Raw genomic sequence first — 16,407 nt, forward strand, 5'->3', positions numbered from 1 at the left:
CATGTTAAAGTAAAGGTCAATTTACTCACTGAACCATGGGAATTCTTTTCCACATCAACAGGCTGCAATACGTTCTCATACATATCTGTATAGGTCCACTTTTTGCTACTTTCAGATTTTGTGGTTGGCCCCTTGCACTGGAGTTCTGGGCAGGAATTCATGACGCTATTTTTGCTTGTGCAATGTCGTTTAGTGGCTAGGAATCAGATATCAAATAATAGATTTTGCCAACTTTCTCTCACCTCTTCTCTTCTCCCCCCACCCCACCACCGTCCATTTTGTAGGAAATGAGCATTGAAGCCAACAATCATGTCACCAATGCTTAGCTGTCTTTGTCCACAAGAATCCAATAAAATTCTTAATAAGGAAGTTTAATTGAACACCATTACAGTTAAAGGTGGTAATATTGGATAATTATTACCAAAGTCACTTGCATGCTCATTGATTTGTCCTAAGTTGAATTTGTGTGGCAGTAGATCCCCTAGTTAGGCTGGGATAGTTATTGTGGAGAAAAATGTGTTGCTGGAAAAGCGCAGCAGGTCAGGCAGCATCCAAGGAGCAGGAGAATTGACATTTCGGGCATAAGCCCTTCTTCAGGATCTGCAGTCCTCACTTTCTCATAGTTATTGTGCAGTCATGCAGAGACATTTTTCCAGAATGGTTTCAGAGTTCTACTATACAAGCGAGTTCATGAATTTTCTTATTGGTTCATAAACTTACTAAACTTTAAAGCTTATGAGTTCACTAAGTGTTGCAGATACTAAGATCAGATACAGCTGGGTAACTGAAATTAAGCCTATCAGGTTAAAACATATAGAATCGTTTTATTGTGGCAATAAAATTGACTGCTATTATAGTAAAGTAGCAAAAAGTCTTTGAATACTTTACATTGAATCTCAGAATCCTATCTGGCCTGAGTGTTTCTCTAGAAATGAATGATTCAATGTAATTTCTCTTTTAGCAGATATGAAAAGAGAAGAATCAAGATCTCATTGTGACCGTCATTCAGAGGAAAGACCTTATGATGCAACCCAGAGAAGCAGTGGACTAGTTGAAAGCACAAGGTTAAGATCTGGGGCACATGAAATGCCTCAGAGATTTAGAGAAATTGCTGATAGACCAGGGCAAGGAAAATCTGGTTCTGGAAGAAATCTAGAAAAATTGAGAACTGAAGAATCTATTGAATCGGATAGGACATGGCTCCGTAGTAGAAATGGATCTCCGAGCTGTGATGGATGCATTGCTGGATCTAGAGTAAGGTTACAAGAAACCCCTGAACAGGTTATCCAACCAATTGACGGTGCCCCTGAACAACCATGTCATTGGATTGAGGGTATTCCTAGACAACCTAATGCACACTTTGATGGTCCAGGTGGTTCCCGTGTTGGACAGCCTGGTGCATGCTTTGATGGTCCACACCGAGGACTGCCTGGTGTATGCTTTGATTGTCCAGGTAGTTTACATTTGGGACAGCCTGGTGTGCGCTTTGATGGTCCAGGTGGCCCTCGCTCTGGGTTGCGTTTCGACAGTTCTCGCCCTAGACAGCCTGGACCACGTTTTGATGGTCCTCGTATGGGACAACCGGGGTTACGCTTTGATGGTCCTCGCCCAGGACAGCCTGGACTGCGCTTTGAAGGCCCACATCCAGGACAACCTGGGACGCGCTTTGGTGGTCCACACCCAGGACAGCCTGGTACATGTTTTGATAGTCCATGTGGTCATCCTGGACAGTCTGGGATACACTTTGAGGGTCCACAATCTGGTCCTCGCATTGATAGTTCACACCCTGGGCAACCATGTGGTCACTATGATAGTCCAGGTGGCCACCCAGGTCAAACTGGCGCACGCTTTGGCCCACATTCAGGTCAGCTTGGCTCACAATTAGATACTCCTGGAAATCATCGAGGGCACGCTCGCTTTGACCCACACCCCGGGCAGCCTGCCATTCACTTTGATGGCCCTCATCCTCGACAGCCTGGTACACGCTTTGATAGTCCAGATGGTTTAGGTCAGCCCTGTATGCGATTTGATGGGCCCCAACCTGGACACCCCAATATACGCTTTGATGGCCCAGTTCCTCGTCTAAGGCAGCCTGTCACATGCTTTGATGGTCCACATCCTGGGCAGCCCAATACACACTTTGACGGTCTTGGTGGTCGTCCAGCACAGTGTGCAGTGCGATTTGATGGCCCACAGATTGGGCAAGCTGGCACACATTTTGATAGTTCAGGCAGTCACCCTGGACAACCTGCAATTCGTTTTGATGGTCCCACTGGAACTCGTTATGACATTATTTCTACACAACCTGGGACGTTCTTCGATAATTCTCGTGGGCCGCAGTTTGAAGGCACTTCCATGAATCCTGATCCTAGATGCAGTGTTGCTGGTCACTTATTTAATGGTCATCCACCAAGTTCACAGTATCAAGGAAGAGTATTTGATGGACAGCCTGGACCCAGATTTAATGTGCCTCAAGGATCTCATTATAATGAATCTGCTGTACATGGAGCAACAACGTTGGCTAACCCAGCCTATGGGCCCACAGGTCCTTGTTTTGAAGGTCAGACATCAATACCTCGGTTGGCAGGACCCCATAATAATGACCAATATGATTCAGCATGTGGAACGTTTTACAACAACAACCTTCCTGCATCATTACCTGAAAATATGCGTCAAATGCAGCCTGTAAGTATTAACACATTAATTCTTTTGTATGGGAACACGTTCTGTCAAAAACTTATTATTTGTTAGTTTCAATATTTTGGATCTGAAGGAGTAAAATTAATTTCACATTACCAGAACTTACAAATCTGGGCACTGCAGCAATTGTGGGAACTGTTTAACCAGTAGATTTAAGTTGAAATGCTTTTGTGCCATAAAGTCATTGACAGCATGGAAACAGACCCTTTGATGAAACCAGCGCATGCCGACTAAAGAAATTCAATGATTTGTTTCAATGGCACGTTACTGACCTGTTAAAATCAGCATAACTGATATCCCCCCTATGATTTGGGTAGGAAGGTGCTCTTTCATGGACATCTCGAAGCTCTACACAATCAAAATACAACTGGAATTTTCAGTTAATGTCAATTTAATCTTTTAAAGAGGCATTGAAGAACTAATGAAATTGTATCCAGTACCCTCAGGAGTGGAGGGTAGAAATGGAAAGAAAAATAACAACAGACTCTTAGGTGAAACAGCATAAATTTAAGGCGTGATCTCTGGATATTTTCATGATATAACTTTATATTTATTTTCCAGGTTAATACCATGACTGGTTTTTCTCACAATCCAATTCCTTTTAGTCAAAGCCAGCAGTACGTAACCCCCCAGTCTTCTGTTCCGGTTTCACAGATTCAGCAAGGTAATGGCTTTTCTGCTGATGAATTGAACCAATTAATTTCCTCTGCTTTGATTTATGCTTATTGATTTCATTCACAGTAATTGGCAGCCATGTCTTTGACTGGTAATGTAATATGTTAGTATCTACAGAACCCTTTTGCCTCCAGTGCTGTTGAATGTTATTTCCTCTGAAATTCCAGTATTTTTTCATAATTGACTGGTTTGACCCATCCATTCATGTTTCTTCCTTTGCCACAAGCTGTACTTTCACTGTTTATCTGGTAATTGTTTGAAAATCATCTGCCACAGCTTTTCTTTCTTAACACTATAACATTACCTACCAAAGCGATCTATGCTCGCCTCCCTCTGACTATTTATATACACAAAGTCCATCTGTGGTATCAGCCAAAAATATGTCAGATCCAATTCAATGCTGAGAGCTTTTCACTGTACGATTGTGTCATGTTTGTCGGACATTCAGGATTTCCTCAAATTAGATACTGGGGACAGAGTGTCATTATCTTGTGGTTCACGACAAACTCAATTCCTTTGCCACTGACTCCTTGTGGTCACTGTCGGAAATAAACTGACTATGCAACAGTAGTATTCTGTTTAATTCTCAGCTGAACTTCTAAACCAGTATTCTTTACCAAGATTGTTTATTTTCACCTTTGCAATGCTATTGGTCTATTCTGTCTCAGCTCATCCACTGAAGCTCTCAACTACATCTTTGTTTCTTGCAGGCTCGACTATTGCAATTATTTTACGAGCTAGCCTCATTTTGTGCACTGTATAAAAACTGGAACAAATCTGAAAATTGTTGCAAAGTTTTTTTTTCATCTATCATCCCTATGCCGATTATCTATGTTGGCTCCTGGTGTGGCAACACAGTTGAAAATGCTTATACTTGTGCTTACAAAGTATTTCAAAACGTGTTTTCTGATTTCTTTAACCTCCCTGCTGCAATTTGCTGAGACCTCTGCATTCTGATTCTGGCCTGTTTTGAATATTCACGTTTCATCATTTCACTATTTGCAACCATGCTTTCAACTACCTAGTTGTTGACTCATAACATTCGTGGCAAGAATAAGCTCAAACAGGAGAATGTGGTGGATGGTGACTATTTGGACTTGTATTCAAAGAAACCAGCTGTGTGTAACAGATATATGGAGGGAAATGTCTGAATCATTATAGCATGAGGGTTTGTGCACTTCAAATATACACAAACTGTCTGACTTTTAGTGTTGTTTTGTTTAGAAATTTTCCAGAATGTAATTTTTATGGTAATAATGAGAATGATGTTCGTATTGTAAATATTGCATTAAACAGTTTATTGTTCAAGAACTCTCTTAAAATTTATGTTCATGGTCTGAAGTCTTGGTTTTGAAATAGCAAATAACATTTTAGTGCTGATAAATTAGTGTGGTCATGAAGTATGTTGCTACTGAGCTTATGTTGGATTTTTGCTGCCATTAAAATTAATGTATTTAAAGACTCCATTCAGTCAAGAGCATTAACTTGCCTTTTTTGTAATCAAAGTATTTTATAATATCACAGGGTCATCTTTTGCACCTTTGGATAATCATTTGGGGCAGTTGGATGTTAATGAATTGTTTTCAAAGCTGCTTTCGACTGGAATTCTAAAGCCAAATCCAGTAGACTCTGCTCCAACACGTAAGATGTTTTTGTAGAAATTTTTTAAACAATGCATTATATCTTGTCTTTAGAAAGCTTAAATCAAGGTGTAACTGTTTTATTTCAATGAATTTAGAGTCTGATGTGGTTCCAGAAGGTGATTCTCAGGTTCAAACAACAATCGAAGATGATGAGGAGGAAGAAAATGAGGAAAACATTCCAGATCTTACTGGCTTTCAAATTGAGGAATTAAAACAGTAAGTAATTTCTAACTAATTCCTGACTCTGCTTCGCATTCAGAGAAACTGATTTGAAGATTAAGTTCTCGTCAAGTTGAAGGAGATCTGATCAAAATAATCATAAGTTAATTTTCAGTTCAGCTTTCAAAACAAACATTCCAACCATACGTTACATTGATTCAATTAATGATAGTTCAAAATTTATTCTTCCTTATTTGTTTATTTAATAGATAGTTGAAACATAATACACCTTTGAGATTGGTGACATGTACTCTTCACTACCCAATAACACACAGTTTGCTTTGGAAACCATTTTTTTGCAGTGCATAACAATTAGATTAATTCAGGAAAGAAAAATAATTTATTCAACTTTCATTTTGTTGATTTCTACATAGCATTTTGTGAATGGTTAAACACTTTAAAATTATGAAACCAGTTGAGTTTTTAACTTAGCAGTTAATGCTGACTGCATGCAATCATGCAGCATAGATGAATATAAACCCATCATACCTGGAAAAAAAAGCCCACTTAGATTGACTGTTCTTTCTCTACAGCCATGCTGGTCTTTTCAAACCACCTTTACAGCTGTTGGTTGAAGTAAACCTAACTTTTGGGTAGCCTTGATCAACTCACCTTCAGTTCAATTGATAACAGACTTAGTTTAGATATCTTGATTTTCGACTTATGTGCTTGAAGAGCAGTTCTGCAACCCACTGTCATAAGAGTATTTTTGTGAGCTCAAAGCTGTTTTGAACTGATACTGCTCTAAGTTTTAAGTTTCATTAAAAGAAAAGCCTTAAAAGTTAATGACTTTATTTGATACCCATGTAACAAAATTAGGATTCCACATATAACTGCATGCCAGAGAGTCAAACACAAAATACAGAAAACAATCAACAATGCTTAAGTGAAAGCTGAAATGTTGTCAGGATGATCACAACCTGTTTGAAATTATCTGAAATAAATGAGGCTTGTTTAATTTTGTTCTGTTGTTACCAATCAATTTCTCTCAATAGGGTCTGCATGTTAACTTCCAACGTATGTGCATCCGGACCTTTAGTAATTGCTTCAATGGTACTTCAAAATAAATTTAGGGCTGTTTTTATATGGTCCCAATTAGGTATAAGATTTATATATTTTTGAAGAATTGAGGAAGAAAGATGTGCTTGGTCTTAGAGTTGTTTGACACCACATCCTGCTTCTGGCTAATTATCTGTGCAATCTTTAACTTTTGATTTCACTGCAGAATTGTTCTCTGTAAGAATGACATGTGGGATTGGCTTTCTTACATTAAGAAGACAAACCATCTGCATTGTGAAGGTTTACATTGCAATTCAGAGTGGGGAAAAGTTAACATGTTCATAGTTCTACTTCTTCTGTAGATTGTCTCTGTGTCTAGGTTGAAATTTAGTCATCAAATGTAATTGAACTCGGTGTACACATTCTAACTGAAAGTTACAGCGTAATATAACTTGGAGAATCCTTGTCTCTTTTTCAAAGACAAATGGGAGATCATTTATTGGCACGTGAACATTAATTACATTCAAAGAATTAGTAAGGAAATTACTTGCCTAGTTCAGTCCTTAAGTTTGTGCATAAGCAGAAACTGTAAAGGATGTATGCTTTATATTAAATTCTTGTTTCAGCGTAAGTAAAATATCTGTTGAAAGCAAACGTGTGTCTGATTTATGATGAAGACCTTGAAAGTACTGAGAAGTCTCCAGCATATAAAAGAATTCGGATGAACAAAGACCTCAATGTTTTGTCCAGAAACTGAAATAACTTTTGTATTGCATCATTATTGAGCATTAGATGTACTGTTAATTTATCTTAATAGGAGATACGATGGTGTTATCGGTCGACTATACACGGGAATTCAGTGTTACTCCTGTGGAATGAGGTTCACAGCGTCACAAACTGATGTTTATGCAGACCATTTAGATTGGCATTATCGTATGAACAGAATGGAAAAGGATATCACTAAGAAAGTGACTTACAGAAAGTGGTACTACAGTTTAACTGTAAGTTTAAATGTACAAAGATTTTTGTACTAGCTGATTTGTAGCACGAAACAAGTGAAGGCGATGTAAGACTACTCTGAGACAAATAAAATTGATTTGAGTATAATTGGACCAGATTGTGAAGAAGCAGATATAATGTGAGGGGAAGAATGGGGATTGGACTAGAAAAGTTTTTTAAACTGGCATTGACAGATAGAATGTCAGATTACATTTTTATAAATTAGAAAATATAAATGAGATTTTCTACAACTCGGGACAATTAATGTAACATGAGGTGAAACACTCCCTTTAATTTATGTTCTAATGGGATACTTAAAACCATGCCTCCCACTGAAGTTTACGTTTTAAATTTTTAAATGATTGCATTTACAAGATGGTGATGTTTAGAATTTATCCAATCATCCTCTGAATCTAGGTGCCTTTGGGACTTGCCTTTAAAACTAATATTCAGTTTTAACAAATATTTTGTGCTGAAGTTGTTTAGAGATGTTGTTGTGATCCTTTCTTCATTTAACTGCCCCTTTATGAAGTTTACATACAGCTTTGGTTCTGTACCTTTTTGCCACCCTCTGGCTTTCTCCAGCTTTTCCAGCCTGGGCTATCCTTTGTTGAGGCACATTTTATTACCAACCAAATGTTTCCATTATTTAATTATACAAATCCAGGAAAATGTTTTATTGCAGGTTTTGTTTTTGTGAGACAGCTATTGAAGGAACAATTTCCTTCCCTCTGTACTGTTTGAGCCCACTATGTACATGACCTGATGAGGAGGCTGAATTTAAATTGTCCTTGACCACAATAGAGTTCTAAGTTTTTGCACACAGTTGAATCACTGTTTAATTAAAAACAGTTTGCTTAATAAAAATGAAACAGCCAATTACAAGGTTTTATTGAGTGAAAGAAAGAGGGATTGTATTATTTACTAACCCTAGGGAAAATCACAGTGAGATTAAACAGATATAAAATGTAAAAAGCAGACAATTTCTAGCGTGAAAAGGACAATCAGGAACATATGTTTAGTATCCTGAGAGTTTTGTTAATGGATGCCTGCATCCTCAGTCACAAGATTTATAGACGACTGAGTTTCTATGAAAGGAATGTTCTTCCAATTCATTTTATCAGTGGTGTTGTTTTTGAGAGACTGAGAGAAAGCTCTGGTTAAGAGGTAGATCTCGGGCTGTTGTTACAAATCTATTATACATCTCTCTGCTTGAAATATATTTTCCTTTTTCTGTTTTCACATCTGGAATAATTGTTTTCTTCAAGATGGATAATCTGTAGGAGTCTTTCATCCCAGTATGTAAAACATCCAAACAAGTTTAAATCAAATGGGAGGTGAGATCTGAATGACTGGTCTTGGTCATTTTGAAGACTCATCAGCTTCAGTTCAAACTGGGTCTTGTTTGATGTGTTCATAAGCTTAGTTAAACTTGATCGTATTCATCTTAAGTCACTGGTTTCCTTTTTTTTGAGTCCTTATTCATAACAGCAAAATAGCCCTGTGCAAGCGCACATACTATCTTTGAGGTCATCTGGCTGCGACATGCTGTCAGAAGTGCCATTGATGTTACCGTGCCCAGATGTGTTTGTGCATGTGCCCATTGAAATCATCAGGTTGGAGGTAAGATGCAAGAGGCTGAGACTGACAATGCGGAGCTTCCCCTCCACAGATGGTGTCTGTCATGTGCGCCTCCTTGCTCCTTTGTCCAGCTGTGGCTTCCCCTTTCTGCACAGTCCTTTCCAGCCATCACGCTGTCTGCAAAGGGGATCTTTCTGACACTGTTACTGCACCTGTTCCTTATCCTCCATTCAAAGGTGGCATTTGCAACTTTTTAAAAACTATTTTTACTCCACAAAAGGTTCCAGATGTAGAGTTCAGAATTGGAAAGTTGAAAATTGGTAGTACATTTTTACCATTATAATCACAGGCTCTTCTAAGAGTGTCATTGGATATTCTATTTGTTAAGAATGGTTCCAAATTTTGAAAACAACACAGAAATGAACTGTTAGGTTTTGAAACATTTTTGCTTGCATGTTCTCAGGACTGGATAGAATTTGAAGAAATTGCCGACTTGGAAGAGCGTGCAAAGAGTCAGTTCTTCGAGAAGGTCCATGAGGAAGTTGTACAGAGAACGCAAGAAGCTGCAAAGGAAAAGGAATTTCAGAGTGTTCCTGCTGGGCCTGCTGGAGTACATGAAGTAGGTTTGTTAATGAAGTGCATGTGATTAGATTGTATGACAGTTTCATCAGATTTCCATACAGCTTTACTTGTATGCATGCAGAAGGTACCAATAGGTTGCTTGTTGCCCAGTCTTAAGGGGATGATATTAGGTACTTGCAGGCCACTCTTCTGTGCAACATACTCAGCAGAATAGCCTGACGTTTGGAGATGACATTCCTCTTTTGGGTCTAATATTTAAAGAGCTGACTTGTTGGAATGGGTATATGAATAGGAAGGGTTTGGAGGGATATGGGCCGGGTGCTGGCAGGTGGGACGAGATTGGGTTGGGATATCTGGTTGGCATGGACGGGTTGGACCGAAGGGTCTGTTTCTATGCAGTACATCTCTATGACCCTATAACAGCTTAAAGGTAATAAGATGAAACATTCTGTTTCAGAAATTCTGGAATTTCCAGAATTAAAGCTTACTGGTTAAGCCTTTGGAAAATAAGATACTTACAAATCTGGAAATGATGGTGGTCACACAGACAGTGATTGTTCATAACATTCTCTGCTCCAGTTGAGTCTAATATCCTCAATTAGAATTTTTTCTTCACTGTGATCTTAAGAAAATTCTGCAGATTGCCTTCGAACAGTTACAGCAGTAGGAATATTTTTATGCATGTCAGTCTATCATGAACATTAGCAATGGAGTTTGATCTAGCTGTGTATACGTCATTGTAATCAAATATGAGGAGAAAGCGAAAGCAGATCTGGATTGAAGGGGGAAGAATGGATGCTTAAGGTAGATCCCCAACGTTCAAAACAGCCGTTTGTTGGAGGATTGTAATCAGTGCAGGAGTTGATTCAAAAAAAAAGGTAAGGTGAATGAAGAGACATGAAAAACACTGGCAGGCAACATTAAGGAAAATCCAGAGGTGTTTATAAGTATGTTAGGAGTAAGGACCAATTAGGGACCAAAGTGACAATGTATTCAGAGCTGGAAGATATAGCTAAGGTTTTCAAAGGAGGACTTCATATCTCTATTTCCTATAGAGAAGGATTATGTGGGCCTAAAAGTCGGGACAGGGAAGTTGTGATATAATTGAATGAATTAGCAAGATTGAAAGTGGATAAAGCCTTGGACTAGATGAGATGTATCCCATATTATTATGGGAAGCAAGGGAGGAGATTGCATGCGCTCTGATATGAATTTTCAAATCCTCTCTAGCTACAAGAGGGGTGCCAGTGGACTGGAGTTCAGCTATTATGGTGTCTTTGCTTAAGAATAGCATGGTGGGGGTAAACCAGGAAATAGTATGTCTTACATTTGTGGTTGGAAAAAGTACTGAGGGACACAACTAACCTCCTCTTAGGCTCGATTATGTGAGGAAAATCAGCATGATTTTATATTGCTCATCATTAATCCTTTTTGGAACAGGATTCCTGCAATTATTTTGCAAGCTCTGGTTCCAATGGTAAATATTGAATTTTCTTTACATAATCAAAAATCTCAGTTAAACCTCAATAAAGGCAGTTGCAGAAGGTGAAGACACAATTCTAGTGACCATTTCCTCTATTTTTAATACCTTTTTTAATACCTTTAACGCTGACCTAGACCTAGTCGCACCTGAGATGTAAAAGGTTACATTTGGAGTAATAAAGACAACAAAAAAGACACTATTCCCAAGTAGGGCTGTAATAAGTAACGTTTTTTAAGTGTTTATGTTCAGAATTCTTTGATCACTTTAAAGGATAATGACCAATTATTCATAATAACACAGGAGCTTAAAAGACGTGTACAAATCATTTGTCAATGCCAGAGGTACTATGCAAATTCACAATTTGTTTGGAGGAAAGAGAAAATTGCACTTCCACTGGAGTCCCCTCCAATATGGGGATGGGGAAGCATCCCATCAGAAGAGTTTTAAGTTTAGCTTAGCCTACCCTAAATCTAGACGTATACTGCATTGTATTTGCAAGTAAATATATTCATGCTTATCAAAAAAATTAATATTTGCCCTAATTCTAACAAACACATTTGTAATTTCATCTGGTAGGTGTGTGAAATTTGTCAAGAGGCTTTTGAGCAGTATTGGGATGAAGATGAAGAAGAGTGGCATTTAAAAAATGCAATTCGTGTGGATAGTAGAGTAAGTATTGTAAACCCAATTATTAAATACTTTGGGATGTTCAGAGTTATCACTTATAAAGAGCTATGGTCACTGTTTGCCATTATTTGAAAAAAGATAGCTTGGCTGAGGTCTTATCAAAAACTCATTGGTGGTTAACCCAGTAGATTATTGGACCATAAAGTAGAGGAGCAGAATTAAACCATTTGACCTATCAGGTCTGCTCCATCATTTGATCATGGCTGATATGTTTCTCAATCACATTTTCCTGCCGCCTTGTAACTTTTGATTCCCTTACTAATCAAGAACTTATCTATCTCTGACTTAAAGACATTCAATGACTTGGCTTTCACAGTCTTCTGCAGCAGTGAGTTCCAGAGATTTACCGTCCTCTGGCTAAAGAAATTCCACCTTCTCTCAGTTCTAAAAGGGTTGTACCTTCCCTCTGAGGCTCTGCCCTTGGGTCGTAGTCTCTCCTATTGGAAATATCCTCTCTATATCCATTCTATCCAGATTTCTCAGTATTCTAAATTTCAATGAGGTGTCTCCTCTTCCACCTAAACCTAAACATCTCAAGTACAAGCCATTGTTGCACAGTCCTCAATCATTTCTCATATCCCCAGGATCATTCAGTAAACCTTCTCTGGACCTCGTACAATGCCAACACGTTGTCCCTTACATGTGGGGCCCAAAGCTACTTATAATATTTCATATGCAGTTTGACCACAGCCATACACATCTTCAGTACATATACACAGCCATATACATCCCTACTCTTGTATTCACGTCAGGATGACTACAATACTAACGTTACATTTGTCTACATAACTGCCATCTAAGTCTGCATGTTAACCTTAAGAGAATCCTAAACTAGGGCTCCTAAAACCCTCTCTTTCAATTTGCAAAGTCTTTGCCCATTTAGGAAAAAGTGTACATTTTCTCTTCCTACCGAAGTGCATAACCTCATACTTTCCTATATTGTCTTCCATCTACCACTTTTGTCCAAGTCCTTGTGCAGCCTTCCACTTCCTCAACCACTACCTGTTCTTCCACCTATCATCTACCAACTTTGCAACAATGCCCTTGTTTCCTTTGTTAATGTGCAAAGTTTGTTCCTAACCCAGCAGAACTCCATTCATCACTGGTGCCTTCCTGAAAGACATCCTTTTATCCCTCTACTTTCTGCCATCTGTCAGTCAGCCAATCCTCTAACAATGCCAGCACCTAACACCCCGGGTTGTTCACAGCATCCTGTATGGCACCTGGTGAAAGGTCTGCTGGAAATTCCATTAAATCACATCTTCTGGTTATCCTTTATCTAAATATATATCATTCATGTGAAATAAATAGTGGAGGAGTGCAAAACAATCAGGTTTTGGAGATTACCTCTTAATCCCTTTTGAATGTTGCACATTAAACTGTTTGTCATTATCATGCCATTACTTTTCCAGTTAGATCTGGCCCATCTATACTAACTGCAAGTGCTAAGCTGTGACTTAATGTTTTTTTCTAATCTAGTTTGTTTGGCAGAGCCAACAGAATTTGAAATCTATTTAACAGCATAGATATTGTCTCTAATTACTTTCACCTTTGATATATGAGCTGATTTCTCTTATCATTTCTTTTAGACATATCATCCAGCATGTTATGAAGATTACAAAAATGTGAGTATGAACATGAAATATTTTTATCAGAAATTATTGAAAAAAGTTGAAATATAGTTGATATGCAAAGTAGAATTTAACAACATTTGAACAGCAAGGTTTGGATGTAGTGTCAAGAATCCTACAGCAATTCTGAGGTGGATTTTGTACTGTTCACAAGAGCAATATGTAATTAAGTATATAAAATTCAGATAAAAGTAAATTTTAATTGTTTTATCAAATATTTATTATGAAAACCGCTTTTAGATGTTCATATTTCTCATTACCTTTTTAAGGCTTCATTTACTGATACAACTCCATCTCCAAGTGAAGCTCCGATAGAAAATCCACTACATTCAGTCCTTAAACAGGAACAGTTGACTGGTAGTAGCAAGACCTCTGATACCACGAACAGCTGTGAAGATACTGGGAATGAGCGGAGCTGTGTCTTGACAAATGATAATAAAACTGAAAAAGATAGTGCAACTGTTAAAGTGGAAGCAGTCTAGGTCTTTGATGAAGAAAAATGATTTTTTTTCACTATTACAAACTTGAGTATTGGAAGAAGAATCAGATGCAAGATGACTGGTTGGATTTGATGTATCCTTTTGTATGAGGGTGACTTTCGTATGACACTGAAGTGATACTACCTCTTGCTATGTTGAAATCATTGGGAAACTTGCAAAGCAGCAATAGTACATGCTACCTTCAAGGAACATGTCAAATTGAAACCATTTGTTTTATATTTTTTATTATTTGAGACAGGGATCTCAGCAGAAGTTATATTGAATACATTTTGGTATTTGTATGTTCAACTGCATGTGCAGTTCAGGTGTGTATTACTGAGTGCTGCAAATGAATGAATGCACTTGGGGAATGAAAATGTTACTTTTGTAAGAATGTAAATTCTAAAACCAATAAAATATTTTTGAAATATGGTTTGTGTACAGTTGATGCAAAGTATTTAAGTTGATTTTTTATTTATGGTGCAATTGAATGCGTCAGTTTATTTAGGAAATAAAATTTATTATAAAACTATGGGATCTGAACTATTGAAAACTGATAATAAAACTTGATATTTACCCAAGTTACTTTATTCCTGCATTCGTAGTTTTGATTTACTAAATCTTCATACAGCTAAAGGATCTATGCACCTGAAACAAATGCAGTGTTGAAACCATTAGAAATTAACCTTGTATGTACTGAACTAAATAAACCATCTCCATCCAAAAATTTTCTGTTTTTTTTTATTTATGTAATTCTCAATCTGAGCAACATAGAAAATCTGAATATTAGCTTCAATCAGGTAACATTATGCACAGCATTCCAGCCACCATGCATTTTAAGTTTGGTATTAACTAAATAAAACAAGTATTTCTGGTTTAGAGATTTTATTTGATATGTTCCATGGGAATGAATAGGGTTTCAGCCAAGTTTCTGCCCTTTAGCTAGATGATCTGTATTTTCATACACTTACCCTAATACTCATTTTTTTGTGGGAGTGTGTTACTGCTTAAGCTAATATATATTAGCATGGTAGAAGTTTTGCAAACTAATGGATGACATGATTTGGAGATGCAGGTGTTGGACTGGGGTGTACAAAGTTAAAAAATCACACACCAGGTTATAGTCCAATGGGCTTAATTGGAAGCACACTAGTTTTCGGAGCGATGCTTTTTCATTGGGTGATATCACCTGATGAAGGAGTGTCGCTCCAAAAGTTAGTGTGCTTCCAATTAAACCTGTTGGACTATAACCTGGTGTGTGATTTTTAATAGATGACAAGTTGGGCAATGGTCATTTTCTGGATGGTGACCTGTAATTAAGAGTGCCAAAGGAATCAGTGATTACATTATTATTTACAACATAAATGACTTTGAGAGAAGAGAATGTGCTATGGTTAAATTTGCAGATGATTAAAAATAGATGGGAAGGCAAGTACGGAAGATGACAAGCATCTACAGAGGGATATAGGACAAGTGAAAGCCAAGCAGCTGTCTGATTATATTTTACAAAGTAGCTGTTCTGTGACATTACAGAAGTGTTAGCATCTTCAGGTTTTTATTTTGAGGGTTAATGAAAAGCCTGGAAATCTTGGAATTATTTAATAACCATCTGATTATCATGGATTAACAGCCTTAATTGTCTGCTTTTGAAGTTGAATCCATGAACTGCAAAGTGGCTTTCAGGAACCATTAATGTTCCGTCAACTATAAAGGTAGATGTGGAATACAATAGATTTATAAGGCCAGAGTATTTAATTTGACTAATTACTTGCTGAACCTTTATGCTGACTTTAAGTACAAAGGCCAACCTAGCTCCTCTATCTTTCAAAGTGAGCATTCAAATTTTCCCACATGGTATTCCATCAACCAAACCTGCTTTAATTATTCTATAATAAGATTGGTGAGGTATTATGTCTAGCACACCCATGTTGGGCTAAGTATTAAACAAGTTTCCTGTATAGGAATCTGGGCAACAGTGATCATATTGAGTACATTACCTGGTGAACATACAAACTATGTCTTACAATTTCAATTGTAAAACAAAATTTAATGAAGTTTATATGGATGAAAGTATGTACTGAAAACTAGAAGGAAGTGTGCTAAGAGATAAGGTGGTTGAACAATACAAGGTTAAATGGAGTGGAACCAATACTGAAGATTAAATCTAATGAACATAATCTGCTATTAGATCAGCAAATAGAGAAGATCTGAGGGAATAAGTACTGCAGTAAAGCTTTGCAGTTATGCAATGTGACAAAACTATCAAAGACGTGGAACAATGATGGAAGTTGAAGAAATGGCTTCATTGGATATTGGGGTATAGTTTTTAAATCATTTACAGGATATGGGTGGTACTGTTAACATTAGCATTTGTTACTTTAATTTTATTTAGAACCAACTTGTTGAACTGATGTATTCTATACAATGAATGAACCCTATGAAAACCTGGAATTTTGGCTGAACATTTCAAAGACTTGAGGGGGCAGGGATGTTATGGGTGAGACTTGTAGGTGATAAGATGCAGTTCTTTCCAAAGAAAAGTAGGCTTCAAGATGCTGATTTTCATGATCTAGGAATGTGAAGGGGACAACGTCATTGCCTATTGTTTATGGGGTATGTCTCACTTTCCAAAACCTGTGATTAAGTACTGAGGAAAAAACATAATATTTTGAGATGGTGTACTTGGATACTGTCTTGGTCCTATCTGACACTGTGATTGGCCAGCTGAA

The 16,407-nt window shown here is 37.5% G+C and overlaps 1 protein-coding gene across 4 annotated transcripts in view; it reads left to right on the forward strand.

The window, feature by feature from the left end:
• The window catches only part of pcf11 (PCF11 cleavage and polyadenylation factor subunit), a 38,500-nt gene extending 24,095 nt beyond the window's left edge, over nucleotides 1–14,405 (forward strand). For 2 of the 4 annotated variants that reach the window (XM_072577690.1, XM_072577692.1), the window contains exons 8-16: nucleotides 962–2,685; nucleotides 3,262–3,364; nucleotides 4,900–5,016; nucleotides 5,114–5,234; nucleotides 7,054–7,237; nucleotides 9,280–9,435; nucleotides 11,458–11,550; nucleotides 13,158–13,193; nucleotides 13,469–14,405. In XM_072577690.1, coding sequence (XP_072433791.1) covers nucleotides 962–2,685; nucleotides 3,262–3,364; nucleotides 4,900–5,016; nucleotides 5,114–5,234; nucleotides 7,054–7,237; nucleotides 9,280–9,435; nucleotides 11,458–11,550; nucleotides 13,158–13,193; nucleotides 13,469–13,681 — 2,747 coding nt within the window. In that variant the 3' untranslated portion in view covers nucleotides 13,682–14,405. The remainder of the gene's footprint in view (nucleotides 1–961; nucleotides 2,686–3,261; nucleotides 3,365–4,899; nucleotides 5,017–5,113; nucleotides 5,235–7,053; nucleotides 7,238–9,279; nucleotides 9,436–11,457; nucleotides 11,551–13,157; nucleotides 13,194–13,468) is intronic. The other 2 variants (XM_072577691.1, XM_072577693.1) reach the window with 1 other exon arrangement.
• The last annotated feature ends 2,002 nt before the right edge of the window (nucleotides 14,406–16,407 follow it).

This window comes from Chiloscyllium punctatum, chromosome 9 (genome assembly GCF_047496795.1).
Source record: "Chiloscyllium punctatum isolate Juve2018m chromosome 9, sChiPun1.3, whole genome shotgun sequence".
Lineage (NCBI taxonomy): Eukaryota > Metazoa > Chordata > Chondrichthyes > Orectolobiformes > Hemiscylliidae > Chiloscyllium > Chiloscyllium punctatum.